This window comes from Gracilinanus agilis, chromosome 3, assembly GCF_016433145.1.
Source record: "Gracilinanus agilis isolate LMUSP501 chromosome 3, AgileGrace, whole genome shotgun sequence".
NCBI classification, from domain to species: Eukaryota; Metazoa; Chordata; class Mammalia; order Didelphimorphia; family Didelphidae; genus Gracilinanus; species Gracilinanus agilis.
This window is the reverse complement of record NC_058132.1, coordinates 416875060-416895985: the sequence shown is the minus strand read 5'-3', so window position 1 is coordinate 416895985 and position 20926 is coordinate 416875060. Positions and strand designations below refer to the sequence as shown.

At 35.3% G+C, this 20926-nt stretch overlaps 1 protein-coding gene across 2 annotated transcripts in view; it reads right to left on the bottom strand.

Moving 5' to 3' along the window:
- JAM2 (junctional adhesion molecule 2) overlaps positions 1-20926 on the bottom strand; it is a 132117-nt gene that overhangs the window by 2423 nt on the left and 108768 nt on the right. Inside the window, exons 6-9 of one of the 2 annotated variants that reach the window (XM_044670260.1) lie at positions 20495-20594; positions 4360-4467; positions 2930-2945; positions 1981-2020 (exon numbers count right to left, since the gene is read on the bottom strand). In XM_044670260.1, coding sequence (XP_044526195.1) covers positions 1981-2020; positions 2930-2945; positions 4360-4467; positions 20495-20594 — 264 coding nt within the window. The remainder of the gene's footprint in view (positions 1-1980; positions 2021-2929; positions 2946-4359; positions 4468-20494; positions 20595-20926) is intronic. The other variant, XM_044670262.1, reaches the window with a different exon arrangement.

The following is a 20926-nucleotide window of genomic DNA, read 5'->3' as shown; positions in this document are numbered from 1 at the left end:
AAAAAAATTCTGGTACTATTACTATACCCTAACATGTCATTCTCTTTTCTATCATCCATGTCACACTAAGCTTGCAGTCAACTAAAATTCCTAAATCTTTTCCCACATGAGTTTCTGTTTAGAATCTCCATTCTGCGTTGTACTATTGACTTTCTTAGGTGAAATAAAATATTTACATTTGTTTCTAATAAAATTCACTGTTAAATTTATCATGTAATTCTAGTTTATGCCAGGGAGTCTGAAGTTCTTATGTTTAAATCCCTTCTCAGTCGTTTACTGTCTATGTGACCATAGAAAAGTCACTTTAACCACCCTGGTATTCATTTTCCTCATCTAATCTGATCAGCTTCCATAAGTTTAAATACCATCTACCTACTAATGACTCCTAAATTTACAAATCTAGCCCTGTGCTTTCCCTGAATTATAGCTATATATTACCAACTGCCTGTGAGACATCTCAAACTCCACAAGTTCAAAATAAAAACTGATACTTCCTCCTAAATGTGTCCTTCCCCTAAATTCCCTCTTTCTGTTGAGGGCACCACCATTCTGCCAGTCATCCAGGTTCCTATCATTATAGTAAAGATTTTTGACTCCCCTTCAATTACCCCTATATCCAGTCATTTGCTAAATCTTGTCAATTCAGTTTCCACAATGCCTCTTGCATCCTCTGTCCACTCACACAACCCCTATCCTAGTTGAAACCCTCATCACCTCTCTGCTCATCTCTTGCTATAGTCTCTTACTTGGTCCCTACTTCTAATCTCTTTCTTCTTCCATCAGTCTTTCCTGCTGCTGTCAAATTGATACCCCTAAATTGTAGATCTGATCATGTTACTCTTATGCAGAAAAATCTGCAGCGGCTCCCCTACTATCATTGGGGGAAAAGATAAATTAACCAGGTTTGCATTTAATGTTCCCTTTGTACTGGCTATTGTAACACACACTGTTCCAGTTAAACTATTAGTTCTATCTCTTGAAATTTCTTTGTATACACTTTGAGGCAATTAGGTGGTGCAATGGATGGACAGCAGGACCAGGAGTTAGGAAAAGCTGAATTCAAATGTAGCCTCAGACATTTGTTAGCTCTGTAACCCTGGGAAGTCATTTAAGATCTATTTAGTTTGGTTTCCTCTGTGTGTATATATATATAAAATGACAGTATATATACATAATGACATTTTATATATATGTGTGTGTGTGTGCTTATATATAATGACAGTACCAACCTCAAAGAGTTGTGAGGATTAAATGAGATAATATTATATAGCATTTGTCATGTAATTATTGTGTGTTTAGTTGTTTCAGTTGTGTCTGATTCTTCCTTTCTATTTGGGCTTTTCTTGGCAAAGATACTGGAATGGTTTGCCATTTTCTTCTCCAGCTCACTTTGCAGATGAGGAAACTGAGGAAGGGGGGTTAAGTGACTTGCCCTGGGTCATACAGCTAGTAAGTCAGAGCCAGATTTGAATTTAGGAAGAAGACTGTGATGTGACTCCAGGCCCAGTCCTCTATCCACTGTGTCACTTATAGGGGCTCTACAGGTTGTATTAGATGGTCTTTTAAATCACTTCTGATTTCGTGATTCCATAATTATACAAAACTAACCTCATGGCAATTTGAATTTATTTCTTCTCAATGCTCTTTGGAATTAGAGAACTATAATTCAGCATACTCCACATGCCATAGGAAGTTAATTCACTCTTTTATCTTCTTTTTGTTATGATTTTAAGCATGTGCAGAAATTATATCAAATGATTTGGCCAATTTCCTGTGCTCTGCAAAACTATATAATTGACATATTATCAAAGATGCTTTTACATTTTTAAAAACCAAAACTTTATTTTAGAAAGGAATTAACATGGGCCACTGGCATATAGTAAAGTTAATGGGAAAAAATAAAAGTTATCTAATTCTTTCATAGCCCTCGCCCTCTCCTTAGCATACTTCTATGTAAAATGTATTTGGAAAAGTACTTACACATTCACCCATAGCAGCTTTAGGGTCTGAACTGTTCTTCCTATTTAGGGAGACATAGAAGGCATGTTATTTATTAGATTACAACTTCTTGATTCTCTAGTGTATGGAAGTACACATCATTTCTTGGTAAATAAGGATTAATAATCATACCCAAGTTATCTTGGCCAAACAGAAAAGAGAAATCAGCCTTGATTTTAATTTAATGACATTTCTATAGAGGGGGGCATTGCAATGAAATATTAGTATGTGTGCAGTTTTATACATAAGCACTGAACATCTAGGCCAGTACTAGGGATATGCAAGTGCTTGATAGTATGAAACAATGACATTTAAAAAAGCGTTTATAAATGCATTAACTTATTTTTTTTACCATTTCACAAAAATTAAATTTATACAAAAGTGTTTGTTTCTGGACCCAGAGGCCAAATTTTATGTCAAGAAAGTTGGAATATATGACTCATATGATGCCATTAAAAACTTAGTTAAATATAATATAGTATATATACTAAGTATAGTAATTAGAATAAAAACATTCCAAAATGAAGATTTTTAAAAAATGAAGTATTAATAAGACATATGCATATTCTAGGAGAATGTCAATTCTGTGAGAATAGGTTTGGTTTGGTTTTTATATCCCCAACCTATATCGGTATCTTGTACATGACAGATATTTAATAAATGCTTGTTGAATGACAATGCAAACCAGGAGCAGTCTGTTGGCTGTGTCTATAGTCTCATTGACTGATCATATAAAGTTGTAGGGAGGAAGGTCTTGGGCATAATTTTATTAACACTGTAAGCATTAAACATTTAGATCCTTTAGTCTAATGTTTATGCTAACTCCCAAAGGAAGTGAACTTACATAAATAACCACATTTCATAATTTACATATTCTGAAAATTATTTGCTAGGAAAAAGAAAGCCCCAAACTTAAAAGACTTATACTTACTGAAAGGAGTTTTCTTCTACAAAAGAATAAGTGTATATCATTAATACAATAGAAAATATAGAATGATTAAGATTAATATGAAACAAAGTATGACTTCTTACAAACTCTCTTTTAAATACATTGTTACTTTTGATCTTCTTCAGCTCCTGAAATTTTATTTTCAAAATGGAATATTAGAAAATAATATTCTTAAAGAAGTTCTGTAATAGTAGGAAAATGAACTTTTGTTCACTGCAAATAATGAATGATTTCATGATAAATATGTCAGCTTTCCAATGAATTTGGTTAATTATTGATCCTGATAGACATTCCATGAATCACTGTCCCATCTCTCTTTTTAGTACCATTTCTTTTTTATTCTCTGTAGGAATTTCAAGCCTAGTGTTCTTTGATGTGGGGCTAACGACTACAAAAAGTCAGTTTTATTGGCATATACTTTCGCTGAAACCCAGCAGGTGGAGTCAGATCACTTTCATTAGGCTACTGGGGAACACTTCTGGATATTTTAAGTCAGTTTAATGATGGCATATCTTCTTAGTAAAATTCACTTGGAGAAACATTCTTTACATATGTTATGAACACAATCAGAGTTCATTTAAATTTAAGTTTATTGTCTGTTTAAAATATTTTTTAAAGCCCCAATTCCCAGAAAGCAGTTCATCACACAATCAGCAATTCAATTGTTTACCCATAAAATCTAAAATATCCATGACACATTTATTCAGAGAGAAAAATTCATCACTATATCTTACTAACACCAACTCCAAAGAACTTTTCTGAAACTACAAAAACAATTTTCCTCTTGGTCTAGCCAGTCATAAATGAGAGTGCATAATTAGGAGGTAATTGTACTGTTGTACTAGGTTTCTAGATGCATTTGATCTAACTTTTATACTATCTCACAGAGGAAGTAAGTTTACATAGACAAACACATTTTGTACTTCATACACTTCAATCCCCTGAGAATTATTTGCGTACACTGTGCTTTCCAACATATATATGGAGTTATATGGTTCCAAAGTTTAAAAAAAAATCAGTTTCAATTGTAGAGTATATGTTTAGTATAGCAAAACAATTTTTAAAGTGTCTATTGATGTTGGCTATTTTTTCAACTATTGGGCATATTGTTTTTTAAAAATATAATGGTGAATACCTTACTGCTTTCCACTAATAAAGTATTTGGACCAGAAATGAAATTTTATGTGAGCAAAAACAATTCTTATCCTTAAAATAGCATTCTCTTAAATGTACTACATCTAATCACTCAAACACAAATCTGTATCCTTCAAACTTATCTTTAAATAATGTTTCTCTCATCAATATTTGACATTTTCTATTATAGAAATTAAATAGAATTCAGAAACTATCATGATTTTGAAGAAAAAATAGCATCTTGTCTATGTGTATAATTATAGGAGATTTTTACTTACTTGCAAAGTAACCTTTCTTCTGAGCATAACAGGCTCCGAGGCCACATAATAAAATCAATAAGGCCACAGTTATTACAGCTCCTAAGATACCATTTATATTGAGGTCATCTAGAATGAAAAATAAAATCCACATAAATTCAATGTAAAATAGATGAAATGTATGAAGTTATTAATATGAAACTAATTGTGCTCAACTTTTCATTTCTATAAATTGGCTTCACATTATATGAGAAATGTTACAGAAAAATATTTTCATGTGTTTTAACCAAAAAAAGTTGTGATAAAGTTTAAAATCTAGGACATTTTCCATTAGACTTGGCTGTAACACCTATCAGCATAAGATAATTTGCTTGCATTTCAAAAGGGAAAAATGTCTTAAATCCCCACTTTTTAATACCATGGTCTCTTTTCTAATATTTGTAGTATAAATCTATGTTTGCATTAAATAATTTAGAGGAAATATTTATAGAATTTCCCACTACTTATTACATATATTTAAAATGTATTTGTTGATGGAGATTTTAAAATGAAATCTAGAAATATTAAATGAACAGGGAATATTTAGTATTAAAATATATTACCTACCCCTTTTTAATAATCATATATCTTATATATAAGATAACAACTGAGACTGGACCTTTGATTTAATTAGTATAGGGAATTTTCAAGTGAGGAAACTCTATATCAGTATCACCTTCTCGGGACCTTTTAATCTTAGCGAACTGCCTGAGGGACTGAGAAGTTGACTTGCTTAGAGTTGCACAGCCAATGTGTATCAGAGATGGGACTTGAACCCAGGTCTTCCTGGCTTTGAAGCTTTCTCTATACTGTGCCATATTACCTTCCAATAGATAGCTGTTTAAAAAACAAAACAAAGCAAGAAAAAAAATTACAGAATGAGAACTCTTGAGGCCAGAGACTGGTTTATTTTTCCTTTTTTGGTATTCTCAGCTCTTAGCATAATACCTAGAACATAGAAAATAATAAATAATAATATGTAATAAATACTTGGTGACTGACTGATTAATCTTAAGTCCACAAAGGTTCAGCAATTAGTCAAATTCCATTCAAACTAGAGGGAAAACTAAAATTCTTAGATTTCTTGTTCTCATTTCTACTAGTAAACTCCTGAGAATAGCTTATATTTTATTATTGGGAGCAGCTAGCTGATGTAGTAGATAGAGCACTGGACCTGGAGTCAGAAAGACCAGAGTTCAAATATAATCTCAAGCAGTTTACTTGCTGTATGACCCTGGACAGGTCAATTAACTCCTGCTTGCATGAAACTGGAGAAATGGCAAATCATTTCAATAGCCTTATCAAACAAGCCCCAAGGAGTCACGAAGAACTGGACAAGACTGAACAATAACAATATTTTATTACTCACAATAACCCTATGAGAGTAGATAATTCAGTAATTTCTTTTAATAGATGAAGAAACTAAAGTTAACTGAAGTTAGTTAACTTGCCCAGGGGCCCCTCACACATAAGTATCAGAAGCAGAGATTAGAATATGTTTTTTTCTTCATTCCACAGTTAGCCTTCTTCCCAGCACAATGCTCCTCAAAGTGTAGAGGCTGCACCTGAAGACCTGAGAACTATCCATGCATTTAAAAGGCTGTTTGGGGGGAGATGAAATGGATCTATTGCTGAAACTTGAAATGTTCTTATGAAGATGATTTATTGATTCACTTGCCTGTTTGTACCTAATGGACATTAGATTGCTGTTATACTGTCAGCTTTTACAATCAGATGCAACAAAGAACATGTAATTAATTACATGGCTAGCTCTCCTAAAATACGAAGTAGAAGGAGAAAAAAAGATAATTATAATTGAAGGCAAAATATGTCAAGAAAACATGTCATCTAACCATTCCATGTCTGAGGCCATCTCATCTGCTTATCTTTATGTCAGAGCTTTTATGCGGATATCATCATCATTGCTTATATTTATGTAGTGCTTTACAGTTTACAAAATGCTCTATGCTTATCATCTCATTTGATGTGCATAAGTGAAAATACTCTGAGATGATGAAGATAAAGTCTCTACATTCAAGTTATATAGATAGTCGTAATGGAAAAAGCTATAGACTATAGGTTGAGACTTCTAGTCCTGGCTATCATTAGATACCTTTATGATGCTAGGAAAATTACTTCCCCCGACTCAGCATCAATTCCTTCTTGGGTTGATCAATGGCACCAGATTAATTTGATAAGGTACAAACATCACTTTGAACCTTTATTTGGGACTTTGATTCCATTTTCCTATGGAAGGCGTAGATATGCTCATTTACAAGTCACTGAGAGATTTGATAATACTTCTTGGCTCCTAGTAATTACAGACTCATTTACACATTATTGAGGATTAATGGTTAAGACTCAGATGATTATAAATCCATTTGCCACCATGTCACAATCACCATTCTTTCATTCCTCATGTTCTGACTTGACTGTACAGAAGACTGTTGGTTCAGAGGTTACTTCCATAGTGAGGGCCAGATATTTTCTTTCTGTTAAGTAGAGCCTGTTTCATTTCTTATATTATTTAATTCTGGACATATCAGAAATCTCTATATTCTTTTGAAAAAATATTCATGCTATAAGGCTTTAATGTAATCTGCAGGTATTTAACCTCTTCAAACTCACTTGTATTTTCCTCCATACATTTTCACCATTCTACCCCATGTCCATCTTTGTGTGGAAGACACTGAATGTTGAAATATATACTATTTAGCCCATGATTTTACTGAGGTGTGGCTACTGCACACGCTACAGCTTCTTTAAGCCAGAGTTGTGGGAAAGGTGGACACCAAAGGTAACTTAACAGCCCTGAAAAGGGCTCAGCAAGCCCTTCTAGTCCTCCTGGAATAGCCCAGACACATTATACACCCAGAAGTTAATTAAATATGGAGATGGAATGGTTAGATTTTAAGGAAGATCAATTTGACAGATAAATAGAGGAAGACTGGAGTAGGGAGAGGCAAGGTAAATTACTAGCAGGTTAATGCAATAATCTAGGCAGGAAGTGATGAAGGCTTTCCTAGGGTGGTGACAATGTAGAGGAAGTTAGGGGATATTTAGACAAGGTGATACAAAGATTTAAATAGTAGGACTTGGCAATAATAAACAGGTGAAGATATGAGACTAGAGGTCAGGAGAGATATTTGGGTTGGATAAACAGATCTGAGAATAATTTGCATACAGATTATAATTTAATCCACTGAAAATGATGACACCAAGAAAAATAGTATAGAAGGAGAAGGAAAGAGGACTAAGGAGAATCCTTTTTGAGGGACCTATAGTTACCAGGTTCTATCTGGATAAAGATTCAGCTGGGAAGGAACAGTTAGATAGGTAGGAAGAGAAATAGAATAGAAGAGTCACAGAAACCTAAAGAGAAATGCCAATAAGCATTCAGGAGAAGGGACTGATCACCTGAATTAAAAACTGCACAGAGGTTAAGAATGAGGATTGAGAAAAGACCATTAGATTTGGTGTTTAAAGATTACTGATAATTTTGAAGAGAGCATTTTCAGTTTAACAATGAAGTCAGAAGTGAAACTGCAGAAATTTAAGAACAGTGAGAGGAAGGGGGAGTGATGTGGAATGATAGGTAACACAAAGGGAGGGATCAAGTAAGGTTTTTTTTGGAGGATGGGGAGACACAGGCATAGTTATAGGAAATAGGAAGCAGACAGTAGGCAGAGAGAGGTTGTAGATTAGCGAGAGAATAGGGATTATAGAGGAGGTAATCTACTAGAGAAGTTGGGATGCAATGGGGTCACTTGTGCATGTAGAAGGGTTAGTCTTGACAAGAGGAAGAGTCATCTCTTCAAGTGAGACAAAGATCATCTTAGAAGACATCTGAGTAATGTGAGAAGAGGAAGAAAAGAGGGAGCTCTTGTTCAATGACCTTAATTTATTCAGTGAAATATGAATCATGGTTCTCAACTGAGAGAATGAAGAGGGGAGGGGTATCATAAGAGGTTTGAAGAAGGATGGGAAAGTTTGGAAGAATTGCTGTGTTGATTACTATATAATTATATAATATTATATAATAAACCAGGGAAATGCAAAAGGACTGCCTTTCTGCAATTAGGGTCCTGTTGAGATTATGAAACAAGAATTTGTAGTGGATTCTGCCAATGTGGTTTCTTGAATTATTCCTGCTTCACTCAGGAATATGTGAGGAAGAGTGAATTCCATCTTAAAGGGCTATTTTGGAAACAGTCAAGCTCAGACATAGAGAAAGAAAAGGACTCAAAAACATCTACAATTCAAAAAAAATGGAGTTTGGACATGAGTTCATAAAGAATTCCTAGAAGAGTTAAAACATGAGTTTAAAAATAGTTAAAATTGATTTTAAAAAGCAAATGAGAGGAAGGAGAAAGAACTGGGGAAAAAAGCAAGACCTAGGGAGGAAAAATGTAGAAAATGAATTAATAGCTTGGAAGATGTTTTTAAAAACCCTTTACTAAGAAAAACCTTCTTAGAAATGAGAATTGGCCAAATGGAAGTTAATAACTTTTTGTAACATAAATAAATAATAAAACAAAGCCAAAAGTCTTAGAGATAAAAGAAAATGTGAAATATCTTAAAGGAAAAACAAATAAACTTAAAACCAGATCAAGGAGAAATAATTTAAGAATAATTGAACTGCCTGAAAACCATCAATTGCAACAACAAAAAGATTTTAGGCATCATATTTCAAGAAATAATAAAAGAAAACTGTCCAGATATCTTAGAACTGGAGAGCAAAGTAGAAACTGAAAGAGAACCCCAACATGTAAATTCTAAGAAATATTGTAGGCAGAATTCAGAGTTGAAAATTCAAGAAGGGGGATTTGGGGAAGAGAGAAAGAACATGAAATATATAACTAGGGGAAAATATTCAAAATAAAAATTAAAAAAGAAAAGAAAATTCAAGAAAGAAATATTGCAAGCAGCCAGACAAAAATAATTCAAGTCCTGAGGAGCCACAGTCAGTATCATCAAAGATTTATCAGTTTCCACTTTAAAGAACTTTGTGAAATGTGCTGGTTGAGAAGGCAAAAGAGCCAGGCTTAGAACAAGAACAATCTACTCAGCAAAACTGAATACAATCCTTTTGGGGAGGACATGGATTTTTAGTGAAATGGAAGACATACATCAGGGTTGAATGGAAAATAAGACATACAAACACAAAAGTCATGAGAAGCATAAAGGTAAACAAGAGCAAACAATTATAAGGGACTTAATAAAGTTAAACCATTTATATTCTTATATGAGGAGATGCTTTTTGTTGTTATTAATTTTTGTCAATTCTGCTTTTTGTTTTCCTAATATTGAACCACTGTTCTGGTCTTGTATAAATCTGGTCTTGTCATAGTGCATAATCTTTGAAATATAACACTGTGATTCCTTGCTAATATTTTATTTGAAATTTTTGCATCAAATTTCATCAGAGAAATTGGTCTATAGTTTCTGTTTTTCTTCCTAGTTTAAATACCAAGACGATATTTGTATCATAGAATGAATTTGGTAAGGGTTCTTTCTTTACTTATTTTTTCTTTTTAAATTTCACTTTTCTCCCAATTACATGTAAAATGAATTCCCAACATTTCTCAAAGAATATCGAATCTCAAATTCTCCCCTTCTCTCCCCATCAACCCCTCACGGCCTTGAGATGGTAAACAATTTTATAGATTTTATGTGTGCAATTATGTAGAACATTTCCCCATATTAATCCTTTTGTCAAAGGAAACTCAAATAGAAAAAAAATTAAGGAATTGGATCCAGGCTCATTTTTTTTCCTCTGGGAGTAGATGGCATTTTTTAAAAAAATTATGAATCCTTTGGGATAGTTTTGGATCATTGCATTTCTAAGAATAGCTGTTATTCACAGTTGTTTGTTATAAAATATTCCTAACAGCCATTTCCAATTTCCAAATCTTTGCCCCACTAAAAAAAGTTGCTTTAAATATTTTTACACATATAGGTCCTTCCACTCTTTATTTATTTTTTTTCTTTGGGATGCAAATGAATAATGATATTGCTGGGTCAAGGCACAGGTCCAAATTGCTCTCCTGAATGATTGAATCAGTTTACGTTTCCCAACAATGCATTTGTGTCCTAGCTTTCCCATATGCCCTCTAAATTTTGGCATTTTCCTTTTCTGTCATAATAGCTAATCTGATAGATATGTGTGTGTGTGTGTGTGTGTGGTGTTTTAAGTTGCATTTCTTTAAATAATAGTGATTTAGAGCATTTTTTGCATGACTATAGAGTGCTTTAGTAACTTTGTCTTAGGACTGCCTATTCATATCCTTTTACTATTTTTCAATTGGGGAATGACTATTTTTTATATACTTAACTAATTTCTCTATATATTTGAGAAATGAAGCCTTTAGTGGAAAGACTTGAAAAAAATTTCATGCCGTTATGATTACTATGTATTTCTTTCCATCTTTTTATCCTTGTTTAGTTTCTGTTCTCCACCTCCCCCAATTTGCCCTCTTTTCTATTGGCCCCACCCCTGTTCTCTTTTCCTCTTCCCTTTGTAGTTTCCTGTAGGGTAGGATAGCTTTCTCTATATTCAATTGATAGTGTATGCTCTTCCCTCCTTGAGCCAATTCTGATGAGTAGAAGGTTCACATACTCTCCTCCTCACCTCCCCAATCTCCCCTTCCACTGTGAATTCTCTTTCATGCCTCTTTTATGAGCAATAATTTATCCCATTCTATATTTCCCTTTCCTCTTCTCCTAGAGCAGGGGTTGGCAACCTTTTTGGCCGTGAAAGCCATAAAAGACACATTTTTTAAAATGTAATTTTGTGAGAGCCGTACAGTGCTCACAGTGCGTACTCCTGTAACAGTGCACACTCCTGTAACAGTGCCTGAAAAAAATTGACTTTATGGCTCCTGCAGAAAGAGCCATACGTTGCTGACCCCTGACCTAGAGCATTATTCTTTTTCATGCCTTAATTTTATTTTTTTATCTCATCCCATCATATTCAACTCACACGCTTGCCCTATGTCTATGTATTCTTTTTCTAACTATCCTAATAATGACAAAATTATTTGGAGTTACAAGAATCATCTCTCTTTGTAGGGATGTACACAATTTAACCTTATTAAATGTCTTTTGATTTCACTTTCCTGTTTACCTTTTTATGCTTCTCTCAAGTCTTATATTTGAAAGTCAAATTTTCCATTCAGCTCTGGTCTTTTCATCAGGAACATTTGAAAGTCTTCTATTTCATTGAATACTCATTTTTTTTTCCCTGAAGGATTATGCTCAGTTTTGCTGAGTAAGTGATTCTTGGTTGAAGTCCTAGCTCCTTTGCCCTCTGGAATATCATATTTCAGGCCCTTCATTACTTCAATGTAGAAGTTGCTAAGCTTTGTGTTATCCTGCCTGTGGCTCCATGATATTTGAGTTGTTTCTTTTGGGCTCCTTGCAATATTTTTTTCTTGACTTGTGAGTTTGGGAATTTGGGTATAATATTCCTGGAGTTATCCTTTTGAGATCTCTTTCAGGAGGTGACTGGTGGATTCTTTCAATTTCTATTTTGTTTCCTGGCTCTAGACTATCAGGGCAGGTTTTCTTGATGATTTCTTGAAAGATGATGTTTAAGCTCTTTTTTTGATCTTGGATTTCAGATAGTCCAATAATTTCTAAGTGATCTCTCCTGGATTTATTTTCTAGGTCATTTTTCCCTCCATGATGTATAGTTTACATTTTCTTCAATTTCTTCATTCTTTTGACTTTGATTATTTCATGATGTCTCGTGGAGTCATTAGTTTCTACTTGCCCAATTCTAATTTTTAAGATATGATTTTCTTGAGTGAGTTTTTATACCTACTTTTCTATTTGGCCAACTCTATTTTATAAAGAGTTCTTTTACTAGGTAAATTTTTATAATTCTTTTTTCCAAAGGGCCAATTTGGTCTTTTAAGAAGTTTTTTACTTCAGTGAATTTTTGTATATATTTTTTTCATTTATCCAATTCTTCTTTTTAAAAAGTTCTTTCATTCATTGGGTTTTTATGCCTTTTTTTTTTTTTACTAATTGACCTATTCTATGATGTAAAATGTTAATTTCTTCATTATTTTGTGTACCTCCTTTATCAAGCTGTTTACTCTTTTTTTCATGATTGTCCTGTATCACTCCCATTTCCCCCTAATTTTTCTTTTATTTTTAAAATATTTTTCGAACTCCTCCATAAAATTCTTTTTGGGCTTCGAAGGAATTAATATTTTTCTTGGAGGCTTTGGATGCAGCAGAATTTACTTTGCTTTATTCTTCTGAGTGTGAGCCTATCCTGTCATCAAAATAATTTTCTATGTTGAGTTTCTTTTTTTTTTTTTTTTTGTGGTTTGTTCATTTTCCTGCATTTTTCTTTTCTTTTAGTTTAAAAAACTGTTAAAGTTGGGCTCTGTAACTGTGGTAAAAGGAACACTCATCCAAGTTTCAGTTTCTTTGTGCCTTCAGAACTGGCAGTGAGTATCTTATCTGCTTTCAGTCCTTCCGAAGTGGTATGATGTAAGTAGAGGTGTATTTAATACTCCTCTGGTCTGTTCTCTGCTTTGTGAGTAACCTCAAACACTCTTTTACCCCTTGGAACTGTGACCAGGGTCCCCTAATTCCTTGTGACTGCAAGTGCTGGTGTAGGCTGGTGCTCCTTCCCACTCTGTGACTACATTGGAGGACTGCAACCTAGTTCTGTGTGTGGGGAATACAACAAGAGTCTTGTACCTAGAGACAATAAAGGGACTCTTGTAATCTTTTTTTGAACTTTTTTTTTTTTGTCCTACCCTCCTCATCAGCTGTGCCCAAGGCCTGTTGCCTACTAGAGGCCTGCCCTGGCACATTGTGCTCCACCCCCACCCTGGTGCACTAGATCCATCGTGTTGGTCTTCTAAGTTATTTTAGGTTTGAAAAATTAATTCACCTTGTCTTTTTGTAGGTTTGCTGTTCCAGAATTCGTTTTGAGGCATTTATATCATTGCTTTTTGGAGGGTAATTTGGTAGAAACCACATGGGTTTGTACCTTCTCTACCATCTTGGCTCTGCTCTATTTTTTTCGAACTTTTTATCTGGTCTTAGAATTAATTATTCTTTAAAAGAATTAACTTATAAAACTATCTAATGCTGGTATTTTTTTGAGAATCCATTTATGACTTGTTCAATTTATTTTTCTAAGATAAAGTTATTTAAGTATCTTGTTTCTTGTTCTGTTCATCTGGAAAATTTATATATTTGCAAACATTCATTTCACTTTGATTTTCAGTTTTATTGGCATATTATTGGGGAAAATAGTTCAGGATTGTGGTTCTCATAGGGAAGTTCAGAAGAGGGGTAGGTTTTGGAGGAAAGAACGAATTCCGTTTTGGACACACAGAGTTCGAGACTCCTAAAGAACATTTAACTCAAAATATGTAACAGATGGTTGGTATGTAATTGGAGTTCAGGAAACAATTATATCTGAATATATGAGTTTAGGAGGAGTGATAGGCCAAGACTGATGGTTAAATTAAAGTATTTATACCTCAGAAATCAGTAAAACACTACAAATCAGAGGTTGATTTATTGTTTTGTGGATTGTTTAGACTTAAGGAAGTGATAGAGAAAATGTCAATATAGTAGTTTAAACTTAAAAGTGAATAGTGGGGGCAGCTGGGTGGCTCAGTGGATTGAGAGCCAGGCCTAGAGACAGGAGGTCCTAGGTTCAAATCCGGCCTCAGACACTTCCCAGCTGTGTGACCCTGGGCAAGTCACTTGACCCCCATTGCCTACCCTTACCAATCTTCCACCTATAAGTCAATACACAGAAGTTAAGGGTTTAAAAAAAAAAGTGAATAGTGTGTGCACATATATATATATATATATATATGCATATATATTTCCTTCTGAGAGGCATTATTAAACATTTATCAGCACACCACTGTTAGTAGTCATCTACATAGAGATGATGAGATCACCAAGCAAGAGCATAAAACAGAACCCATGGGATTTGATCAGGTCACCTAATGAGAATATAAATAGAAAAAGTGAGAAACTGAGAGGATGGTGAGGGGCATTGTGGGAGATTTGAGATGGGGAAAAGGTGTAAAACAGCCACTGTGAGGAATTTGATAGAGAATCAATAAGAAAGCAGATGGATTGTCTTTGTTGTGGAAATATGTATTACTGTGCAATCCTTTGATGTTTCTTAAACTTCATTTTTCAGTCTAGGTCCATCCTATAACTCTGATTTGTGATGCAATTTTCATTTGTTGTGGAAATTTACTCTCTGACTTATTGAATCTCACCTCCCCACCCCCCAACCGTTGGTTTTCCCTGTGTTTCCAATAAGAAACAATCTCCTGGGGGGCAGCTGGGTAGCTCATTGGATTGAGAGTCAGGCCTAGAGACGGGAGGTCCTAGGTTCAAATCTGACCTCAGACACTTCCCAGCTGTGTGACCCTGGGCAGGTCACTTGACCCCCATTGCCCACCTTTACCACTCTTCCACCTATGAGCCAATACACAGAAGTTAAGGGTTTAAAAAAAAAAAAGAAAGAAACAATCTCCTACCCTTTTTCTTGGTATTAGGACATCACTGAGATGGGCAAGGTCAGAATATTGAGAGAGTCTTTATTTACACTGCATCTGGAGAAAAGCCTTTCAGCTGAGATGACCAAAGTCAGAACAGTGGATGTGCTTTCATCTACGGGATATAAGCCCCCGCCACCATGTAGATTGGTGGAAGGACATTTCTGAAGATCACTATAAAAACTCCACTCAGAACAATCACTACCAGTCCCTTTACTAAATGATTGTCTCCCACCCTCAGCTTATGCTCAAAAATCAGGTTTTCTATGACACAGGCATTAATTAACTGTTGTTCTACTCCACCCCCCACCTTGCCCCTTCCTCTTACTCACTCCTTCCTATAGCTTCTGCTGTTTGTGCCAAAGGACTCTGAGCCTTGCCTACCAGCCTCTGGTAGTGGTTGTGTTAATTTACCACTAACAAAACATCTGTAATAACTCTTAGAGTCATTTTTTCTTGTCAGACTCTAATGGAATCTCTCTGACGGGTAAAGGGCTGAGCCTGGATCACCAGTGGCTCCTTCTAGCTCATAAGGCATTGACCAGTCCTAAGACTGCAGCCACTTGCTTGTGGACAGAGTGGAATAAGCAGCATTACTGTTGCCTTATGTCTTCTCTGAAGAAAGCAAAGATATGGTCACTGAATCTTTTGCTTCAATAGCAGAGAAATCCTTTTCCTTTAAATCTGCAAGTCAAAGACCCAGGTCTGGGCCAGGTACATCAGGGCCCTTCAGCAGCTGTACTTTCACAGGCTGCCTTCACCAAAGAGAGTAGCAGTTGAGAACTCAAACCCCTGGCAATAGGAAACTCCTCTCTTCCTCCTAGTTGCTGACCTGGGCTGGGACTTGCTTGGTAGCTGCAAGTCATCTTACCTTCATCAAAGAGATCAAGGGCTGAGGACCTGAACCCAATGTCTTAGTGACTAGGAATTTCCCTCCCATAGTATTATGAAGAGAGAATTCTCTCTCTTTGTCTATTTTAATGAACTCAATCAGCACCCTTTAACTTAATCAATTAAGAACTTAAAGGACCCCACTTAACCATTAAGTAAAGGAACTCACAAGTGTTATCAAAAATAATATGTAAATAATCTGAATAGGATCAAATGAAAGGCAATTCGGGTGTGAGGAAGGATAAAGGGGAATAGGGGATTATAAAGTGATTGGAGGAGGAAATGAAGGTAAGGGAAGGTATATATGAGATAAGGGAAATGGGGTATGTAGGAGAGGGCAGCTCAAACAGGTTTATTCCCTGAGGCTTGAGACAGAGGATACAGGGAGGAAACCAGGGCCTGTAAGAAACGTTTAGGCTTGACTGGAGGGTTTCTCTTGTTAGTTTCAAAGTCTCTTGAGGGAGGGGTCGAGAGGGCCCCTCCCTGCCAGTCAAACTGATGGCTGGAGGAAGTCCTGAAGGTGGGTACTTCCTGTTAAGATGGATGCCCCAGTTGTCTCAAGAAATAAAGGAAAATGATTCTTTCCTCTTGGCCCTTGTCTTAATTTTCGACACAATGACTCACCACAGGGTTTGAATAGGTAACAAGGGGATTTATTAATACCAGGGTCAGTCAGAGGGGGGAGGGGTTCAGGGTTTTCTAACTGCTGCTAGGGAGAGGGTGAGGGTGGGGGATGGGTCACGGAGAGGTTTAGACAGAGAGAGCCCGGCTCTCCCAGTCAGGAAGATTTGACTACCTTTTAAGAAAAGTCTTTATCAAATCTAGAAGTAACTTATTTGATGATACTCCAGTTATCTAAAGAAACTAAAATCCACAATGTTCAATCACCAAGCCCTCCCTTCCAACCAGAACCCAAAGGAAAATCAGGGAAGGGGAGGGATGGAGATGGGAGGTCAGGGAGAGATCCAGAGAAATGAGATAGGTCCAAATTTCCCCAAAACAAAATAAGCACAGGCCAAGGCCAAAGCAATTAGGCCAAAGCCAAAAGGCCAAAGCAAAAGCCTCCAGCCACAGCGAAAACCAGAAGGCAAAAGCTCTGTCAGTTGGAACTTCACCTCTATTTATAGCTTTAAGTTCTAACTGACTTTCTGAACATTTTAAGATGTTTAACTGACTTTTTGTGACCGTTAGAAATTACAGAAGCAAAAAGTTTCTGTTAGCCACCTTGCATTACACAAGTCATACCCCCAGAGGCCACAAGTACTCCCCCCTCACCCTTGGGCAGCCCTAGGCAAACTGAAAGACTGCAATTGATTTCTGTGAAGAGGGGGAGAGACAGGAAATGACGTGGAAAAGGGGGTATAAAAAGAGACCATCATGGTCTGGGATACCATTCCTTTCCTGGCGTTTGGAGTGAGTGGCTGAGATTCTTGCCTTGGCTTTGGAGGAGGCTGTGCTGGTGGACTTCTGGCTGAAGGCTCCACGAGGAGATGCAGACCTGAGGAAGCCTCCTGCCGGGGTGCTGAACCAGACTTCACTTTACCTCAGAAACTCTTAGGGCTGGTAGGCTTGTTAAGGATCTGTCTCTATCTACATTTCCCACTTTCACTCTTTCCACCTCTTTGTAAATAAAAGCTGCTAAAAGTCATTTTGACCTAAGTGATAACATTTTAAAATCAGCAACCATAATATTACTTTATAACTCTCTTACTGAGTCAAAAACCCCAATTTTAATCCTTACAGCATCCTTTAGATACATGAGTAGAAAGGAGTCCCTTCCTTGTTATGATTAAAATAAGGCTTGTACCCACTATCAATACGGTTTTGAATCTATGACAGTCCACATGAAATCAGATGATATAGGCCACTGCTTTCACCTTGAGACTACTGAACTCCTGTTCTTTCATTATTGCTGCCACTTACTCTGGTCACAGAATACTAAATCACAGATAAAAATGAGCTGGTGCCATAGGCCAAAATGGCTAAGCAGGCTAAGAAATATATATATAATGGCATGGCAGCCTGTATGAAGTTGGTAGCTGAGCAAGGAGTTGAATTATTCAATGAACAGAGGAATCCTCTCTCCATTGCTTACAAAATGTCATAGGAGCCCAGCAGTCATCTTGAAGGTTAATTTCAATATTGAGTAAAAGGTAGAAGGTATTGAGAAAAAATTGCAAATGACCCAAGAATGCACAGAGAAAACTGAGACTGAACTAAGTTACCTGCAATGATGTACTGCCTTTGTTGGAAAAGTTTATGATTCCTAATGCTTCACAAATAGAAAGCAAAGTTTTCTGTTTGAAAATGCAAGGAAACTACTACTATTATTTGACTGAGGTTGCTTCTGGTGAAGACAAGAAAGGAAAAGTGGATCAATCCCAACAAGTATATCAAGAAGTATTTGAAATCAACAAAAAGGAGATACAGTCAATACATCCTAAAGGTTGGGTCTGGCCCTATACTTCTTTATGTTTTCTACTTTGAGATCCTAAACTCTCCAGAGGAAACTTGGTCCACTGCAAAGCATCCTTTGTTGAAGCTATTACTGAATTTGATCTATTTTGTGAAGAAGTATACAAAGGCAAAAGACTAACAATGCAGCTATAGAGAGACAAATTGAAATTGTGGACATTGGACACTCAAGGAAATGAAGCTGAACAAAAGGAGGTGAGAATACATCAACCTTCCAAATTCTTTCTACCTCATTCTAAAATTTACATGGTGGACCATTTGTCATCCTTATTGTCACACAAATAGTTTTTTCTTATGACTGATGACAGATTTATATTCCTATATATAAATAGGAATTTAGATTCCTATATTTCCCATATGGTTTTATTTCTAATATTACGGAGTAGATTATGTTGAATTATATTGTATGTTTAATATTAGGGGAGTAATATTTGGGGAGTTATCTATTTTCATGTGAGGTGATCAATACCGGAACATAGAATTTGTATATTATATCTTACGTATTTGGCATAGTACTTGTGGTACACTGTGATTTCACAAGACCAGTGTGAAAACAAATTCCAAGTTTAAGCAAAGAAAACTGGCTTCACATTGATCTATCTTTGTGGGGATGGGGGAAAGATCAAAAGGATAATTAGTTCCAGTCACAGATACAGCTACTGTAAATATTTTGGGGTTTGAGCACTCATGGCTATGATAGAAACAGATGTCTTATAGATATTACGTCATACTATGTGTATCTGTGGAATACACAATCCCAGTGGTGTATACTTTTACAATTGCAAAAGTGTTTTTTAGAACAAAGTTGTAAACAAATCAGTTTACTCTGGAGAAGGGCAAAAAGAATTCACATCCCATTATTTGTAAAGTTATCTGCTATTTGCTTTCATTATTTCTTTTTGCTTCATTCATTTTATTTGTATTTAAAGACCTAACAATAACCTAAAAACAAATATAAGATGCAATATAAGTATACATATATAGAAAGTAAAGATGAATTATTTTATGTTCATATTAAGCATAGTAATAAATAAGAACTATGTATTTAGGTTATTTGCTTTTGTGATTTTTTGAATATTTGCCTAACATACATGTTCTGTAAAAAATAATTAACAGGGAAATAAGTTGAAATGATATCTTTGATAATTGATGACATTTCCAGAACAATCTAAGCATAATTATTAAAAACATTTGTGGTAAATTAATTAAAATCCTATAAATGAATTTAAACATAACCAAAAAGAGATTAGATGACACAAATCTGTAGTAGACTCAGTCATCACTATTGCAAGTTATATACTTTTTGTACTTTGGTATAAGATGAGGGCAAAAACCTTCCTGAAGCATCATCAGATAGTGGAAGAAGTCTTTCTGAAGGACTTGGGTTTGAATCCTAGCACTGTTACTTATTATTTGTTTAACCTTGGGAAAGATACTTAATTTCTCTGGTTCTTGCTTTCATTATATCTAAAATGAGAGGTTGGATTAGATAATTAGTACATCATTACAGTTTCTCCTAGTTATCGGCCCTACCCACCACCATACATATTTTAGGGTAAACACATTTTGTTTTCCTGGTTATTCAACTTGGAGACAAAGGGAAGAAAAGAAAAAAATTTCAGCACTTACTAAATTTGCTTGAAATACTTTAAAAGAACTTCATCTTACAAGTTACAGGGGCCTATCAGAACAATTTCAGGCAGCTAGGTGGCACAGTGGATAGAGTGCAGGGTCTGGAGTTGGGAAGATTCATCTTTCTTAGTTTAAATCTAACCCCTGGGCAAGTCACTTAACCCTGTTTGTCTCAGTTACTCATCTGTAAAATTAACTGGAGAAGGAAATGGCAAATCACTCCAGTCCCTTGGCCAAAAAACTCCAACCCCAAACAGGATCACAAAGAGTTGGACATGACTGAACAACAAAATGTGAATAATAAAGGGTAAAAAGGTCAAACTTCAGGGCAACCAATCTTCAGGGTCCTATGATGAGTAAAAATTAAGTAATATGTGTTATTACTATTTTCTATGTCAATTTTTTTAGATGGATGAAAGAGCATAATTTAAACTTCAGAATCTCTAAAGTAATTTCTGCCTAAATATCAGTTCCACTAACTAGTTATTCTATCTATGCTGAGTTCTTCAGCAATTCAACCTATGCTGACATAGACACCTTAAGTTAATAGTTTTCTTACTTACCCACTTGCATTTGTTTCCCAGGACACTTGTGATATCCAACTGAATTGCGAGCTTCACAAAAATATTCTCCAGTGTCAAGTTTTGAAACACTGTTAAATTGCTATTTATAGAAGGAAAAAAAGTTATTTTCATTAACTGGTGAACTTATTAAGCAAATCATACTGTATAACAATTCTTTGAGCTGTCTGATCCATTACATACAGAATAGATTTTCTATATCAGATGATAAGGAATTTTATGCTATTTCTTCAGTTTAAAACTTATTCAAAATTTCACAAAGTAAATAAGTAAACATGCTTTTAACTTGACAGAGCAAGCTAATAAGTTATAGGTCCTAAGAACTTTGTATATTTTCTGCTAGTAACACTAAATAAATGGTCAATGTATGCTTTATAAAGTGTGGAGTATATAACATATTAATAAGTTTGGATT